The sequence below is a fragment of the Xyrauchen texanus genome, chromosome 20 (assembly GCF_025860055.1).
Source record: "Xyrauchen texanus isolate HMW12.3.18 chromosome 20, RBS_HiC_50CHRs, whole genome shotgun sequence".
NCBI classification, from domain to species: Eukaryota; Metazoa; Chordata; class Actinopteri; order Cypriniformes; family Catostomidae; genus Xyrauchen; species Xyrauchen texanus.
In genome coordinates this window covers 28,821,328-28,840,185 of record NC_068295.1, presented here as the reverse complement: position 1 = coordinate 28,840,185, position 18,858 = coordinate 28,821,328, and the positions used below count along the sequence as shown (strand labels likewise).

The 18,858-nt window shown below is 39.8% G+C and overlaps 1 protein-coding gene across 4 annotated transcripts in view; it reads left to right on the top strand.

Moving 5' to 3' along the window:
- LOC127660488 (fibroblast growth factor receptor 3) overlaps positions 1 to 18,486 on the top strand; it is a 49,961-nt gene extending 31,475 nt beyond the window's left edge. For 2 of the 4 annotated variants that reach the window (XM_052150759.1, XM_052150756.1), the window contains exons 6-18: positions 156 to 279; positions 372 to 562; positions 6,856 to 7,000; positions 8,265 to 8,440; positions 9,767 to 9,915; positions 10,054 to 10,175; positions 10,804 to 10,914; positions 11,017 to 11,207; positions 11,415 to 11,537; positions 12,053 to 12,123; positions 13,641 to 13,778; positions 14,732 to 14,837; positions 14,940 to 18,486. In XM_052150759.1, the coding sequence (XP_052006719.1) occupies positions 156 to 279; positions 372 to 562; positions 6,856 to 7,000; positions 8,265 to 8,440; positions 9,767 to 9,915; positions 10,054 to 10,175; positions 10,804 to 10,914; positions 11,017 to 11,207; positions 11,415 to 11,537; positions 12,053 to 12,123; positions 13,641 to 13,778; positions 14,732 to 14,837; positions 14,940 to 15,104 (1,812 nt within the window). In that variant the 3' untranslated portion in view covers positions 15,105 to 18,486. Of the gene's footprint in view, positions 1 to 155; positions 280 to 371; positions 563 to 1,615; positions 1,761 to 6,855; positions 7,001 to 8,264; positions 8,441 to 9,766; positions 9,916 to 10,053; positions 10,176 to 10,803; positions 10,915 to 11,016; positions 11,208 to 11,414; positions 11,538 to 12,052; positions 12,124 to 13,640; positions 13,779 to 14,731; positions 14,838 to 14,939 lie in introns of all 4 variants that reach the window. The other 2 variants (XM_052150757.1, XM_052150758.1) reach the window with 2 other exon arrangements.
- Positions 18,487 to 18,858: the final 372 nt, after the last annotated feature.

The following is an 18,858-nucleotide window of genomic DNA, read 5'->3' as shown; positions in this document are numbered from 1 at the left end:
AAGGATAAGATGCTAAGTATTGCCTTTCACTAACAATTTCTTGCTAAAGTAAAAAAAAAAAAGAACAATGTTTGACTTTCATGCCATATTTTTTACCCTATAAATTGAAAGCACATAAACTTCTCTGTTTCTCTTTCTCTCTCGCCTCTCTCTAGTTGAGACATCAGCAGTGGAGTTTGGTAATGGAGAGTGCTGTTCCATCTGACCGAGGAAACTACACATGTGTGGTGCAGAACAAATACGGGACAATCAAGCACACTTACCAGCTTGATGTGCTAGGTATGAACACACACCCACACATACAATCTTTAACCCAAACTCACCTTCATCTGTCTGCATCACTCACCGCCTTCCATCTCTTGTCCAATCAGAACGCTCCCCTCACCGGCCCATCCTACAGGCAGGACTCCCAGCCAATCAGACGGTGGTGGTGGGCAGTGATGTAGAGTTCCACTGTAAGGTGTACAGTGATGCTCAGCCACACATCCAGTGGCTCAAACACATCGAGGTGAATGGAAGCCAGCATGGGCCCAATGGCGCCCCCTATGTCAACATCCTTAAGGTACAGCATTTAGTACAGGGTTCTATTCTGGCTAATCTAAAAAATTTATAAACAAACCATTTTTCCATTTAGGAGAGTGATTTCACTTTTTTTTATACATCACATACTTTTATTATGAAATCTTTATTAGCTTGAGCATGTTGGTTCATAACAAGATGGTTAACAATATTTTAAGAAAGCTAATTATTAGCATTTCCATTCATTTCAATAGTAGTTGCTCGGCGAGACCTTTTGTTGTCAAATTCTATTTAATTAAATTAAAGCCTTCCAAAAAATAGGGGCACTGGTATACTTTAATATAAAGAAATATTTATGATTCAGCAGTAATATTCTGAATGGAGAAACAGGATTTTTTCCTGCAGAATGGTGTAGTTATAGCATCTAGCAGCAGATACAACACATTTTTGAGAAACAAATCCAACTGCAGCTTAAAATAAGCCCCATATTAAGTCTCACGTGAGGTTTGAGTGACTTTTAAAGCACCTCCCTCAAACTGTTAATCGCACCCATGTTAGCATCTCACTATAGGCTCTGCGACAGGAGAATTAGGGGTCTCTCACTCTGTTTTTCTTCTCAGAGAAGAGAGAGAGAGAGAGAAGGCAGACATCTGTTTTGGGCTAAGCTAACCGCCGCGGTGGCGTCGCGAACGGAGACAGCCATTAGCAGTGCTGCCCCACTCACTCTTCAGAAGAGAAGGAGGGAGGGAATGAGGGAAGAGGCTCCCGAAAAAGCCATGGAAAAAAAAATTGTGCGGGAAGCAAGGGAAGGGCAGCGTCAGCAGGCAGAGGAGGGGAGAGTGTAGGCTCGCCAGACTGCAATGCTATTTTAGACTCCCTCATAATTGAAACAGTATTTTATTGGGAGCCTCGCAGCCGGCTTTTCCCTTCCCCACAGTCTCATCTGCGCACCCTGCAAAACCTTGCTACACAATACATTTGTTGGTATCTTAAAAGAGTGGTAGAACAAGACGCAGGAGTCATTTCAAATAATTAAGTGCGTATATTCACGTGTAAACGTGTTCCCCTCTGACTAAATGTGTATGTGTCTCTGCAGAGTTTTGTCAGTAAGGTTAAAGAGGCCCACGATATGCTGACTCTGTATAATGTGTCAGAGAGAGATGCTGGCCAGTACTGGTGCAGAGCCCACAACTTTTTAGGCATGTCAGAAAATGCATTCTGGCTCACAGTGTCCCAGCCAGGTAAAGCTCTCTCCAAACAGCATACTGTCAATCAAGTCTTTGGTGGTGGCGTAGAGTCAATCTCCTTTAATCTCTCTATATTTCTCTCTGCTCTTCTCCCACATATCATACTCCCCTTCTCACACATTGAAAACGGTGACCTGATCCAGGGATTTGTTATGTAAGGCGAGTGTGTGTCTGCTTAATTTAAGTGCTCGCTTTTTCTTCTTCTCCAATCAATACAACAAGGGCTTGTTTAATAGGAACCGAGTTGGTGCCACACATACTTATTGATTTCCCATTCACTTTACACTGCCACTCACATACCAATGCTCCTTTTTAGTATTTAAACACACACACATCTACACACCAGTTTTGAGAAAGCTACTTTAAAGCAGTGCTCATAGTTTAAATCTGAAGTGTGTAATTTCTGCGCCACCAAACGGAATTGAAAAAATATACAGCTTTTTGAATACATGCCCCTTCTGTCGTTGATTGAACAAACAGAACTCATGCCATTAGTCGAGTCAATCTTATGATCTTTCTTGAGATGGGTCACTCAAAACAAACAGAGGACTTATGACTGTCTCTGCATATTTAGCTGGGATAGGAGAAAGTATTTTAACACCAAAACAGTTACATACTTCAGCTTTAAAGTAGTTAAGTAACCACAGTTAACTACTTAGAAAAAGTAGTTACTGTAAATACACTACAAAGTACTGACAAAAAGTAGCAAACTTTAAGGCTATTCAAAGGGTTAGTATCTTTTTAAAGATCACGATTTATCTGGCAAAACAACAATGAAGATCGCAATCAGGGTGACAACATTAAACTTACACAATTACAGATATATTTATATTCAAACATAGTGGAAAACAGCAGCATTTAATGCAATATTTAGAAACAAATTTTGAGTCCCACGCAGGCACTCAAATGAATTAGCGAATCGTTTTGAATAGTTGATTTACACACTGACTATGTTTACATGAACAAAAAAATCGACTTATTGCAAGAAAGCGTTGTGGTTTACATGCACTGTTTAGCAGCAAAGACTTTACTACCATATACATGCAGTTTGGTCAGTAAGCAGCTTTCTCCACAGTAACATAAATTCCCTGCGACACTTGTGTAAATATCAAACATGGTATTCCGATATTCCAGAGTTGTTGCTGTTGTTGTTTCCTTTAACTTTGCATTGCAACCTGAATTGGAATAGTGTGGTTTCCTTCTTACGTAAATCTTTGGGATTCCCTAAATGTACCAGCGCATATACGCAAACATGAGGGACAGTCGATATTTTACATTGGTGTGTATAGATGGGTATAGTTTGTAGTGTGTGTGCTTTTCCCACTGTACCCCGAGAAATGTTAAAGTCTTTCCGCTTTTGTTGAGTTGTTGTTTGGCTGCATACTATTATGTTTGTCATCCGGTCTGTTCAGGCACATGCACACTCAAAAATATCCATTAGAACGCTACTTATGTGTTTATATGACCACATTAGCTGCGTTTTCCAGGAGAAACCTGTGTGTGTTTTACCGTTTTCTCTTAATCCCTTAAACGGCTTAAGGAAAATGCCGCTTTCTGCAAAAACCCTGGAATAAACCGTTTTCTTAAGTGCATGTAAATGGGGTCATTATGTTTACATGCACTTTAGAAGTTTGATTTCAGTCAGATAGAATAACACCATAATTATGTCACGGCTCCAGTGAGTTTGTTGGTTTGTTTTGTATGTTTAGTCATTTTCTGTCGCTCATGTCTTGCAGGTGTTGCCGATATGCATGATCGGTGTTTCCATGGGAACACTGATTGTTCCCAGGGGAACCCTGATCATGCCACTGATTAGCATACCGAGCAACACCTGTTCTCCCCTAATTCACTCCCTTCTTAAGACCTTCGTGTTCTCGGTATCTTTGCTAAATTGTTGTTTGATGTTGAGTTCTAACCTCACACTCTCTGCATAGTTGGTCCTGTCTCATGTATCTGTTGGTTGCCCACATGTCGGGTGTATGGTTGCGTTCCAGTATTGCTGCATGTCAGCTGGTCTTCCACGGAGGATACCTCGTCTTTGCCTGCGTGTCGGGATTTAATTTCGCTCATCTCTGCTGGGCATTGTTCTGCATCTCACTAAGCTTCAACGGAGGATTCTACGAAACTGTTCTTGACTTCCACCACGCACACACTCATCCTACGAACACACTCTTCAAGGATTTCCCCTTGCGCAAATATGACGTGCACACCAATGGAGATTGCTTCCAGCTGCTGCAGCCGGGGTCGGGATTTTGTACAGTCCTCCACCCAGTGACTACTCATTTTTATTGTTAAATAAATCCTTTGAACTGTTCCTCTGCTCTTGGGTCTGTTTGTCTCACTATCATTCATTACAGAACAATCTAGCCAAGTATAGACCCAGTGGAGGAATCCACTCTTCGCTCCACCCTCTCTCAGCAGGGACTTGCTGGGACGTCAGCAGGATGAAATCTCAGGATGCTTCCTTAATGGCTCCGGCAGTTCCTCTGGCTCCTGAACGCTTTGAAGCCTGCATTTCCACTTCAGCTCCGTATTCAGGCAAGGTGGAATCCTGCAGCGCATTCCTTTCACAATGTTCCCTGTTCTTCATGTTACTGTCCTCCACTTTCGCTTCAGATACGATGAAGGTGACCTGTGTTGTTACATTCCTCACCAGAAGGGCTAGCGAATGGGGCACTGCCTTTTGGGACAACAGACATCCCTGCTGTGCTTCCTATTATGCCTTTACTACAGAACTCCACTGAGTGTTTGATCGCTCTGCTCAAGGTCGGGAGGCCGTGAGGGTTTTATCTGGACTGTCTTAAGGAGATCAACGAGTATCAGATTATGCGACTGAATTTGGCACCCCAGCTGCTTCTTGTGAGTGGAATGACCATGCTATGTGTCATCGTTTTATGCATGGTCTTTTTGATGACATTCTGGATGAGATTTATTCTTTGGCTTTGCATGCTTCAATGACATGGTAGATTTGGCTCTCTGAGTAGATAAATGCCTGACCCTACACCGTCGCCACCATCAACGGCTGATCCTCCAACCCATTCTGACTCTCCAGCCAACTCTCCAGTCTCACAGCCCAACACTGAGCCTATGCAAGTCGCTAGAACTAAGAGCTCATGCAGGGAGAAAGAGCAACGACTCGTTAATGGACTGTGTTTTTACTGTGCTGCCTCTGATCATCTCTCTGCTTCCTGTCTGGTAAAATACATCGCTCGTCAGTAGGAGAGCGGTTACTGGTGAGCGCAACACCTTTGGACAAAACCCCTGGACTTCAGACACTTCTCCCGGCCAGGCTGCATTATGGATCTGGCTGTCACATGGTATCCGCCTCAGTTGATTCCAGAGCCGAAGGGAAATTTATGGACTTCGATTTGGCTTCTAAGTCTAAGACTTCCTATGGTCTAGTTGAAAAGACCCATCACTGCCCACACCCTAAGTGGCACGCTGCTGTCCGTCATCACTCAATCCACAAAGCCGGTCACCTTCGTCTCTGGGAATCATATGGAGTGGTTGTCCTTTGTAGCATGGGGGTATGGTCATGTGTGTCAGGCTTGTCACCTGGGTTGTGAGTACTCTAATACCTGTCTCTAATTGTAGTGATGGCTGAGGGAGACCTGAAAAGGCATGCCAGAGCATCAGTGTGGGAGAGGGAGAGTGGCTCAGAGCAGTGGTGTCAGAAGAACCAGCACCTGTTTATATTGAGAGCTCTATTTGAGTATGCCACCAAGAGCCATTTCTTTGTTTTATTTGCTTTGAATCTGAAGTGTGTGAATGTTCGCTGTCTTCTGACGCCTCCATTGCCCATGAACTTAGATCGTTTCACAGTGGTCATGCCACTGATTAGCATAACGAGCAACACCTGTTCTCCCCTAATTCACTCCCTTCTTAAGCCTGTCATGTTCTCAGTATCTTTGCTAAATTGTTGTTTGATGTTAAGTACTAACCTCACTGTTTTATCTGTTGGTTGCTTGCGTGTGGGGTGTGTGGTTGCCTTCCAGTATTGCTGCGTCTTCCAGCTTGAATACCTCGTCTCTGCCCACATGTCAGGAGTTAAGTTCACTCATCTCTGTTGGGCATTGTTCTGCATATCACTATGCTTCAACTGAGGATTCTACTAAACTGTTCCTGACTTCTACAATGCAAACACTCATCCTAAGAAAACACTCTTCACAGATTGCCTCTTGCACAACTACGACGCTCATGCCATTGGAGATAGCTTCTCACTGCTGCAGCCAGTGTCGGGATTTTCTACATTCCTCAACCCAGGGACTGCTCATTATTACTGTTAAATAAATCCTTTGAACTGTTCCTCTGCTCTTGTGTCTGTTTGTCTGTTTGTATCATTTGTTACAAATGAATCTCTTTTAAATGTCATGTAAACACTTAAGTCTGATCTAACTTTTCCCAATTTTTGCTAAGTTGGCTACAGACCTAGATAATCCAAATGTAGCTTGGCTTCGTCCAGCATGTCTACACATTAATCGGACCATAATTGTGCTCATGCTCTAAAAGACAGTGTTACATGAGGTGCATTTAACACTTCGTCATTTGTGTCAAATATACTTGGACTGACAGATGAAGACTGTTGCTTGACTATGCAAAAACCCGCTGTAGTTCGATGTAGTGTTTTGTCATGAAAAAGCTACACTGTTATGAAACAAACAACTGAACTACTGTCACACTATTGAAAATATTTAGTTTGTTGCGTCAATACTTTTAGTTAGACTTACTACTAAAAAAAGAAGAAAAGAGAAAAATAGATGTCAGTTTTAAATAAACTTTAAAGCTGGTTCTCATCTCTGGGTGCATTTTTTTTATTTTATTTGCACCTCAAACAGACATTCTACTGCTGCTAATGGGGCATTACATTTTCCGCCATGGTTTAGGGGTTTTACTTTGCTTCGAGGTCATCTCCCTCACAACCAGGAGTGTGGGATTTCTTGGATACTGGTGATGGGCTGACTGATCTTCCTCTCCGGTGCTGGGTGCTGTTCTCCCCTGCTCCTTTTCTTAAGGGTTGTGGTTTATGAATCTGTCTCTCTCTCTCTCTCTCTCTCTCTCTCTATCCCTCCATCTCTCCCTGCTTTTCCAGACTGCGGGTATAAATACTACAGATAAAGAGCTGGAGATTCTCTACCTGACCAATGTATCTTTTGAGGATGCGGGGCAATACACTTGTCTAGCGGGGAACTCCATTGGCTATGCTCATCACTCTGCCTGGCTTACAGTATTACCAGGTATACTCGTCTCTCTCCATGATTTCTCACTCTGCTTTTGTCTCTATTTCCTGTGTTCCCAATTGTGCTCGCATGTTTTATTAACTTTGAAGTTAACTGAAGTTCACTGTTGAATTTTATGTGTTGTTAAAATTATATTCTCTATGGACTATAGACAATAGATGGCAGATTTTAACAGTCTCATTTTCATTCATGGCTAATTAAATATGATGTCTACCCTGAGTAAGGTCCATTTCTCTTGAACAAGAGCCCGTTAGTGATTCTTTTTAGATTTTAACATGGCATATGCAGACGAAACATCATTTAAAAATCATTGAATGGGATAATGGGATTTTCTCATAGACTGTTTCCACTCGATAACACACACGCTCAAAATGGAAGTGTTTTTCTATTTGCACAATTCCTTAATTCTTATATCCGTACAACTTTGCAATTGGATAAACAACAGAATGCTCATCCTGTTATCCCACTCTACATTCTGCTGTTTATAATTAAAATTGCTTCTCTTGTGTAGAGCTGCAGAACTCTATCGGTAAAGCTCATCACACAAATGCCAAATAAGCCTCCCGGAGAGATGTTTGTACCTGCATGTGGTTGCGATAGCATGTTAATTAGTTTGAAAGGTGGCTGTACATTAACTACAGGCTTTCCGCTTAATGACCTAACTTCAAATAAAGAACAATCAGTAGTGATTGACTTAAGATTGTCTCTAATGTAATAAATTACAGGGTTTTGTTCTTATAAACTTGTTTTAAAGTTACTCTCACTCCCCTTTGAGTTTTTAAATTAAAGTCCTGAGGCCACAGTGAGCGGGGAATTAATGTTGGGGAGGATTTTGTGGTTAAAGGTTTTGGTTACTTGTACTAGCGATAAGCAGGGATAAAAATGTGCTAATTAAAGTGGCCATTAATATTTATTTTGGACCGGGAACAGTATTTTGCATTATTTTTATAAAAATATATATACTTTTGTCCCTATGCCAGTGTTAGACTATCAATGTCACAATTAGACTCAAACCATATATTATTTTGCTGTTCCTAATAAAACTTTAACTAATGGCCAATTCGCAAGTAATTAACACATATAGCAAGCGTTAATTGTTTTTGGACCCTGACGATAATTAGAGAACTTCTTTTATAGTTTTATATGATCATCACTCATAGTATAGGACAATGATACACTTTGCTCATGCCTTAAATAGTGACGACATCATCATCACATTTTCATGCGTAATCTTCCTGTTTGTTCTTATGCTCTGTGCCAGCGGTGGAGATGGAGAGAGAGGATGATTACGCTGACATTCTCATCTATGTGACGGGCTGCGTGCTCTTCATCCTTACGATGGTCATCATTATCCTGTGTCGTATGCGGATGAACACTCAGAAGACGCTCCCCTCACCGCCCGTGCAAAAACTGTCCAAATTCCCCCTCAAGAGACAGGTAACAGAAAGTAGATACAAGATTTGATCAAACCATTTCTCTATTTCTTCTTCTGTCGGTTTCATTCAATTTCTCTTCTCGTAGCATAAAATTATCATGAATGCATAAATTACACACTTAATAGAGGGGTATTTAACTCAGTAAAGCTGTTAAAGAGTGTGTAGTGTTTGAAATGGTTCTCCAAATACTGAAATCACCTATATTGTGGGAATCACAATGTTTTTTGTTTTTCATAAAAAAAATAAAAAACAACAAAAAAAACAAAAAGGGTTCTTTTACTGGAAGGTTGTGGGTTCAGGATAATTTATAGTGGTTATAATGAGCTTTTTATGAAATCAGAAGAAGTCTGTTGTATGTCCGTATTTAGAATTTATGTCCCTATTTAGCTAGGTAAACATGTGTATAGAGGGAGAAAGAGATGTCATAGATCTGATGCGTCAGAGGGATAATCATGCCCTCCCATGACTGCCAGTTTTTAGATCGCATTTCACTCCTGGTGAAACTCATGCTCTCTCTGTTGTTTTAAAGATTTTAAATTGCAGCAGCTGCAACTGAACTGACACACCAAGACATATACAAACTCAGTCTCTTTCTTTTAGTCTCTCTAATCTCTCAGTCTCTCTTTTCATTCTCCCCCAAATTATTGTCTGCAATCAAAGTCTGACATGCTCTTGTTTCACACTGGAATCAACATGAGCTACATAATCATGTCTCAGTGTGGCTATGGTTTCCTTCTTTTTTCCAAAAATGTGTGTTTGGAGGACAATTGTATGTGTGTGTCTATTTTGAATGATGCACGGCTGGTAGTTTTGATTTTAGAAAAGATTGAGAAATCAATGAGACGGTTTAGATCTTTCTACTGCTGCTGACACACTTTCTCTGGGTGTCATAAAAGACTCGATAAGTAAAAGGCAGTGCTTGCAAGACAGCAAAAGAAAATTATAAAAAATTGAAGAAAGAAAGAAAGAAAAATGAACAAGTGAGCCGAATGAAAGAACAAGTGAGCTGGTGGCCTTAACAATATTTTTAGAATGCAAAACAACAGCAAAACCCCAGATTAGAGCTGTGTGGGAGTGCGGCAGCAGTGAAATGTTGCTTTACACACTCTTCTGTGGTCTATTTTGTGGAAATCTGACAGCTACAAACCTGTCTCTCTCTTTGGAACACTCATCTGAGGAACAGACACCATATTTTTGTCTGCAACACAGCTGTTGAAAGTACTGTAGATGTTCTGTTTTCTCAGACTATTGCTCTTGCTTTTACACTAGATCGTACTTTGTTTCTCTTGCAGGGACAATAACATGCTCTTTTTATTCTTTACCCAAGCAGGTGTCCTTGGAATCGAATTCTTCCATGAATTCAAATACCCCATTGGTCAGGATTGCCCGCCTGTCATCCAGCGATGGACCGATGCTGCCCAACGTTTCTGAGCTCGAACTGCCCTCTGACCCCAAATGGGAGTATACTCGTACAAAGTGAGTTAAAAGCAGAAGTGAATGTCAAAACTATCACCTTTAATGTTTTAAATTACCAGGCAATTCCAGTGTCTGTAGAGTTCTGTTCAATGCATTACATTTTTCCCTCGCTGATTGTAAGTGATGATTTGGTTGCAGACTAACACTGGGAAAACCGCTGGGAGAGGGCTGCTTTGGGCAGGTGGTGATGGCTGAAGCCATTGGGATTGACAAAGAGAAACCCAATAAACCTCTCACTGTTGCTGTCAAGATGCTCAAAGGTGGGTGTGAGTGTGCATTTAGGACAAACTCTAAATGGCGCAAGCTGATACGTTTTTTGAACTTGTTATCTGTTAGCCAATTAGCTTGCTAACATGTGATATGCCATGCCAGTCGGCTCACATGTTGTGAACTGATAAGTCCTTTGGCGTGTAATCGGGTAGCCAATCAACATGCGTACTCTCTCTTTGCCTATTATTTAAATTTGCTCAGTTTGCAAGTAAGCGGTTTCACAGAAGCTCACTGCAAGAATTTTCTCTGAAACCTCATCTTCCGCTGCTCCACTTGTCTAGACCTGCCACATGGGCATTATATATATATCTAGCTGTGCAGCAGCTATATGTGCATCAAGCAGCATGTCTTGTGTTTTTCTATTTGTGCAGCAGCAGCATCTTGTTCACATTCTTAACTCAGTATGTTCTAGCAATAGCAGTTCTTACAATAAATAATATATAATTACATTTACTGTAATTATTATTTTTTTCATTATGGTAATGAGAATGGGGGGGATGAGTGTAATATCACAAGGCAAACATTTTTTTTCTAAAAATATTTCCTTTAAGCAATATGTAATATCCTATTTCTTTCTGATAGCTCATTTATTAATCTGAAACAACTGCTTTCTTTCAGATGATGGCACAGATAAGGACCTGTCGGACCTTGTGTCTGAAATGGAGATGATGAAGATGATCGGAAAACACAAGAATATCATCAACCTGCTGGGAGCATGTACACAAGACGGTCAGTGCACACATATGTACATTCAGCACAATAAAGTTTATGATTCTTATAGACATGCAAAAGAGATTTTTCAGACTTAATTTTGTTTCTGTGTGTATGTAGGTCCTCTGTATGTGTTAGTGGAATATGCTTCTAAAGGGAATCTTAGGGAATACTTGCGTGCAAGAAGGCCACCTGGGATGGACTACTCATTTGACACCTGTAAGATCCCAAACGAAACTCTGACTTTTAAAGACCTGGTGTCCTGTGCCTATCAAGTCGCTAGGGGTATGGAATACCTGGCCTCAAAGAAGGTAACACATTTTAATACATCTTCCAATTATTTTGTATTTTATCTTAGTTTGTAACTTTTGTTTTATAGAAATAATGTAAAATGATAATAACATTATAATGTTTATTGTAACACTCTAAGAATTGCGATTTTCCCAATTTTTATGTCATACTCACCATTTATCAGACTTCAACTTAAAAGATGGCCCTCCCTCTGTTTGTGTTGCCAGTGTATCCATAGAGACCTAGCGGCCCGGAATGTTCTAGTTACCGATGACAATGTGATGAAGATCGCAGACTTCGGCCTGGCTAGAGACGTGCACAACATAGACTACTATAAGAAGACCACCAACGTAAGTCGACACTAATTATCAATCTCAGAATGCTTGATGGATCGTGCTCTTGGGTGGCATTGGACCAAAGCAGAGGGGATGTGGTTACTTATTTCAAATGTCAACTTCATTGGTGTCGAATTAATGCAGAGTTTAGGAACAATTACGATGTAATTTATGAATTACCCGTTGAATGATTCCTGGAGTTGGTGAGTATTGGCGTGAACTGGACAGGATTTGGAAGCACAATACTGTTTAACTTTAAATTGAAGAATAAATGGCATGTGGAACAGTATGGTGCTTTGAGGCGGGTTTTGATGTGGGGTGTGGTTGGTGAAGTATGTGGGTATTCGATGGGACAGTTGGAGATTAGAGTGCATTGGGGAATGGAACGCTATCAGGTTTTTACTGATGTGGTCTACTGAAGTGTATTTGTATTAGATAGGAAAGTAGGAGATTAAGCTGCGCCCCTGTTTGTGTTCAATAGGCGTATGTGTCAGCACTGCTGTTGTTCTGACTGATCTATGTCCTTTCAGGGTCGTCTACCCGTCAAATGGATGGCACCAGAGGCGCTGTTCGACCGTGTCTACACACACCAGAGTGATGTGTGAGTTTAAATTGCCACTCATACCTCTTCTTTTTCCCCATCACTCAATCTTTTCACTCCTTCATGCCATCTGTTTATATAGTCCATCAAACGGTAAAGGAATGCAAGTTAACACTGTAACCCAGCATGATAGCATTAAAGCCAGCTGAGTGAGTGTGTGTGAGCTGGTTATTGCACAGCATGTATATTTGCACAGCAGGATTTGATACGTATGTTAGTATATTACACACCGTCTCTCAGTAACCGAATACACATTTGTTACACATAGACATATTTGTACCTGAATCTGTACTTTCCAATGTGTTTAAAACACTTTAGTAACAATTCGGCTGAGACAGCAGTAATAAAATAATACCATCTGCCTCTGCCTATAGGCTGTACTTTTGCTGTGATATATAGTAGTTATCCCTTAATTCAGTTGGTCTGTTTTGTGTGTTGTGTGTATAATGTGTGAGAACTATGCTGAAGTGTGTAAATGAGATTTGACTGTGACATAAAGCTAATGACGGGATAGTAATATAATGACGATCCAATCATTCAGCTAACTGTGTGTGTGTGTGTGTGTGTGTGTGTGTGTGTGTGTGTGTGTGTGTGTGTGTGTGTGTGTGTGTGTGTGTGTGTGTGTGTGTGTGTGTGTGTGTGTGTGTGTGTGTGTGTGTGTGTTTTGCTGGCTAGCGTTAGCTGGCTCATAGCTCCTGTTGTCTCTTAGCGTGGCTAATTTGATTAGCACTGCTCAGTGGTGGCGTGGGAGGAATGGGGCCAAACAAAAGAGCCCTGACTTAACAGAGCAGCTTGTGATAACACACACCCACGTACATTCGCTAGTTTAATAGACTCACATCTCGTATCACAGACATACATTATGAGCTTCAGTGAGAACCAACGAAACTGCTCGCTCACATCTGCCAAGTATCTACACCCCAGAGAGAGACAGGAAGAGAGAGACAGACAGATAGATAGGGATAGTGAAAGTGTTGTTACTCCACATCAAACTATTTCAAGCAGAATGGACATATATAAACAGTTTCCTTGCTGGTGTGCCCACCAGGATTCTTAACTCGTTTAAAGGAATATTCAGGGTCAACACAAGTTATTATCTATTGACAGCATTTGTGCCATGATGTTGATTACCACAAAAAATTACTTTAAAAAATAAAAGCAAAAAATCACAGTTACAATTAGGCACTTATTTTGGAAGTTAAAAGGGCCAAATCAAATGATGTTGATTTTGTGAACCTGGAATATTCTTTTAACCAAGCAAGCCTCCCTTCATCAACTAGCTTTACCAAAAAAAGATTAAACCAGCATGTTTGCTGGTGAACAGTATGGCTGTGCTAATTCACAAGTAAGACCAGCAGCAGACCTGCATAAACCCATTTGGACCAGTATGGAATTTCATGCTGGTTTAAGGTGGTCTTTTCTGATGGTTTCATAGTCTGTACTCATTCCATACTATATACGTCTGATTGTCTCCTGTACTGTATTTGCTCTGAACTTTGACTTCTCTTTCATCACAGGTGGTCTTACGGTGTGTTGTTGTGGGAGATTTTCACACTGGGTGGCTCACCATACCCAGGTATCCCAGTAGAGGAGCTCTTTAAACTGCTGAAGGAGGGCCATCGAATGGACAAACCTGCCAACTGCACTCATGAACTGTACGCCCATGATTTTCTTGACGCCTTTTTCTTTTCCATGACATTCACTTCAAAAACACTTGCACTATAACAATATAATATTATAATGAGGGAAATCTTCTTAAAGGTAAAGTGTGTCATTTTTTAGATGTTAAAATACTCAGAGACAACAATAATAAAGCAATTAGTTGGTTTATTCCCATTTTATCAAAACATTGATGTGTGTGTGTGTGCATCCTGACCAGCTTAACACAGCAACAATGGCTCAACCAACAATGACTTCTCTTCTCATTTACTCACCCTCATGCCATCCCAAATATATATGAATTTCTTTCATCAGCAGAACACAAACAAAGTTTTTTAGAAGAATATCTCAGATCTGTTGGTCCTTTCAATGCAAATGATTGGTGGCCAGCTATCTGAAGGTCCAAAAAGCAGATAAAAGCAGCATGCAAGTAATCCATAAGACTCTTAGGACATAAGGTCTTCAAAATCGATATGATAGGTGTGGGTAAGAAACAGATCAATATTTAAGGATTTTCTTTTACTATAAATCTCCAGTCAATTTCACTCGTAGATGTGAAATTGAATCTAAAAGGTTCCCACATATGAATTTCAGATGTGAAATTGAATGTTGATATGTATAGTAAAAGACTTAAATAGTGATCTGTTCCTCACCTACACTTTTCATGTCACTTTTGAAGATATGGATTTAACCACTGGACTTGTATGGATTACTTTTATGCTGCTTTTATATGCTTTTTGGAACTTCAGAATTCTGGCCACCATTCAATTGCACTGATAGTATCAGCAGATCTGCGATATTCTTCTATAAATCTTTGTTTGTGTTCGACAGAAGAAAGAAAGTCATACACATCTGGGATGGCATGAGGGTGAGTAAACTATTTGGGGAACAATCCCTTTAACATGGACACATGATAATGAAGCATATTTTTATCATGTTATTTGTGCAGGTATATGATTATGCGAGAGTGTTGGCATGCTGTTCCTTCCCAAAGGCCAACGTTCAGACAGCTGGTGGAGGATCACGACAGAGTTCTTTCCATGACTTCCACTGACGTAAGAGCTCTTGTGCATTCAAACCAAGCACCTTAACTGTTATACATTCATCAATTGCACCCAATTCTGATGTGTGTGTTTGTGTGCATATGATCATTTTAGGAGTATCTGGACCTGTCAGTACCATTCGAGCAGTACTCTCCTACCTGTCCAGACTCCAACAGCACCTGTTCCTCCGGAGACGACTCTGTGTTTGCTCACGACCCCTTACCTGACGAGCCCTGCCTTCCTAAACATCACCACAGCAATGGGGTCATACGAACATAAGCACCCTAGAGATGAGTGGTGGTTTAAGAGTCATAGGGATATGCTTTGGAGGAAGGCCTGGGACCTTTCTGAACATTTTACTGGACCAGTCTCCATCCAGCATCAGTGTTGATCTCATGAAACAACGAACGAACAGCTTCAGAGGTGCAACTGTTTGCAGGTCTGAAGGATGGATTGTGCTCCTCTGGCTCCTCCTTATCTTCCAAATCATTGTTCAGCTTTTTGGCTTCAAAAAGAGAATTCCTATTTTTGTATTCAGCCAGTTTCATTTTTCCTTTGTGCTAGACAGTCTGAAGGGTCAAACCATTCCGTGCCTACCAAAAACAAACAACAGAGACAAATTGTTGGACAGGAAACAAAAAGAATGGATACACACTCTGTTGCTGTGTTCTAAAGTGGCAGTGGCAGATTCGTCCTGTCATAGGTGAAGTCTCTTCATGCTTAAAGACAAATTAAGTATTTTTACAGCAATATCTGACTGGAGTGAAAATTAAACCCATGGCCAGTCTCTTCTCTCCACTCCGTTATTTTCTCACAAATAACTTTTTTCATCCTTTTTTTAATGAGAAAGATTAGAAAAGGGAGAAGGGTCTCCAAGATGTGAGATTTGATTATAAATATAACGGTGTGCTTTGTATGTATCTTTAAAATGTTTTTATTGTAAATATATAGATATAAATATGTATCATATTGCAGTAAGTAGCAATGTACTTTAAAAATTCATGAAATAATCTACGAACAATGCATTGCAAGTGGGCATACACTGTTGAGATCATGTAAACATTCAATCTTAAAACAAGCAAAACAAAAGCTGTATTTGAATTTACATGTATATTTGTAAAGCTATTTATAGACTAAAGGGGTTTTAAGGGGTCTGAAATCATAGTCTGGGTTTTGGTACTGTAATCAAAAGATTTTTCTTCTTGAGATTTACATTTCTTAAGTTATTTACCACAGAAGTGCAAGATTATTTTTTTTTTTCAACTGGTGGGTTGTACTTAATTTTTGCTCTTTTACTTCGTCCATCTCTTTGTTTACAGAGACAAGAATGTATGAAAAATGAATTGGCAATATCAGCAGAGTAAATCGATGAAAAAGAACATGAAATAAGTATGCCAAATGTCCCTCTGCCCAGTATTAAATTTCATGATTAAAGGACCACAAGTGCATCTCCTCTTGAGGACAAAGGGTACTACTTTTCACCAATTTCTGTATATTGTTAAAACAGTTTTAATTATCCACATTTGGGCTTCCATGCATGCAATTTATAGAGACATCAACAGCTCACTGTAGTTTTAGAAAAGTACTGGTCTTCTCTAAGGCATGGTGCTGTGGTCCTTCTAATCTAACGCTATATGAAGGAATGCTATGAGGTAAAATCTACAATGGCATAAACTGTAATAGTAATAGATATATGGTGAAACCATATTATGAAAGTTTGTTGTAAGGATGCTCTTATTTGCTCTTTTGCTAAATGAAAATGTATAATGTTAACATTTTTGAGGTAATCCTCTGGGTCGGTATGATTGCAAAGTGCCAAAATCTTAATCTTCCTCTATGCTGTTGGAGTTTTATGTTAATGAGTACAGAACCTTTATAGCTATTCAATTCTATCGTGCATGCTTGTCAGATGAGTGTCTGTGGCCCCAGCGAATCTAAGCAAAAGCATTGTGGGATAGCTTGGTCATGTCTCAGAGTGTCCTTGGACAATTGCATTCAAGCAGAAAGCTGGCAAAAACATATAATGGGAATGAAGAAAGAGGAGACAGTAGGATGATTCGCTTGCTGCTAAAATACGACAACTGTAGATTTGATACGAGATGACTGTAAAGAGTGGAGCGGTCTCTCCCTCCTGCAAACCATTGAATTTTTGTACTTGCTAAGTGCCTGCGAGGGAGTTGAGTGGCTGAATATTGTGACATGGTCTGAATGTACAGCCACAATAATAAAAGATATAAGCAGGGTCTTTCAAAAAAGTTATAAACAAATTATTTGTTAGGCACTTTGTTACCTTAAAGGGACAGTTCATCCAAAAATAACAATTCTTATCATTTACTCACCCTCATGTTGTTCCAAACCCAGACTTCTTTCTTTGGTGAAATACAATAAGAGATGTTAGGCAGAAAGTTAGCCTCAGTCCCTATTTACTTACTTTCCATTGTTTTTCCACACAATGAAGGTGGATAGTGACTGAGTCAAGCCAAATCAGTTTGAAAAGATCTGTGGGAGAATAAATGATTACATAATTTTCATTTTTGGTTGAATGAACCCTTTCATTCTCACATTGGATTTTCATTCATATTGATGATATTGACTTCTTCCAGCTGTAGGACGTTATGTTCTGGATACAGTGTTTTGCTGTTTGTCCCTTATGTGTGTATGGAATTATTTGTTTACTGTTTGGTGTGGGACAGCAGGGCAAGTGTTCAGTCTTGGCTTCTTCTTTGGTACAACCTATAAACTTTGGCTCACCTCTATTTGCCCTTGTGTCCTCTGCTCTACTACTGATCGCTCTCTTGCATTGTTTCAAACATATCAGAACAATGTTGCTGGTCCTTTTCCCTCAATGAAAAATCTACATTATTTATTTCTTTGTATTTATGTTTTATTTTATTCATTTTTTATTTTTTTTTTTGTCTTATCTATCCTTAAAACATCAGTTTATTTTAATGACCTTAATGTTTATTTTATTCAAAAGGACGGCATTCCTTGATGCTTTTGTGTTTTAGGATGGAGGTAGAGCCATGATGCGTTAAGGGGTTGAAGAAGGTTTTCTTTAATGTTTACATGAACTTCCATACAGTTTTCAAGGACTATGTTTTTTCCAGCACTTTTAAAGTGACTGGATGATTAGCAATACTGGTGTGGTGTCAACACTTTCATTCATTTTACAGTCATTTGTTCTTTTCTTCTTAAGCTCTATTTGATAGTGCCATTCAGCTCTTATTCAAATTAAAATATTACATTAATTTATAGATTTAAATTTGCAAATTGAAATTGTTTTATGTTGAATAGATTTATCTAGATGTGTTTTCTTTTTATAGGAATGAAAGCTTCTTTACAGTATTTTCTTACAAAAAGGATTGCATTGCATTCCAGGTAGATTTATATTTCTTTATGCAGTGAGGTAATATGTTTGCAGAATTAAAGTACCCATGTCATTCAACCTACATTTGCTTCACTCTGTGTTTAACAAAATAATGGAATAGTTGACTAACAGTTTTTTAATATGTTTTTTCTTTTCCATATTTCTGTATCTCTGTAACATTCCATTTATTTCAGTTGTGCCCCATACCAGCTGTTGAACCTCTTTACACTCTATCAGTCTGTGCCTGACAGAATTATGCTGTCAATCAAAATGTTTTTAATAAACACAACAAAACGAGCAGCCGCTTGTCACATTCTCATAAAATATCCATATGGCATCAAGTAGCAAACACAACTCATTAACAAATGTAACCTGTATTTACAGTTATGCATTTTTGGTCATATTTTCAGAATTATTAAGGATGAGAGCATGTCACCCCTAGAGTTGCGAGTACAAATCCAGAGTGTGATGTGTGACCCCAGCCAGGTCTCCCAAGCAATCAAATTTGCCCAGTTGCTAGAGAGGGTAGAGTCACATGGGGTAACCTCCTTGTGGTCACTATAATGTGTGGTTCTTGCTCTCGGTGGGGTGCGTTGTGACTTGTGCATGGATGCCGTGGAGAATGGCGTGAAGCCTCAACACTCGCTACGTCTCTGCAGTAATGCG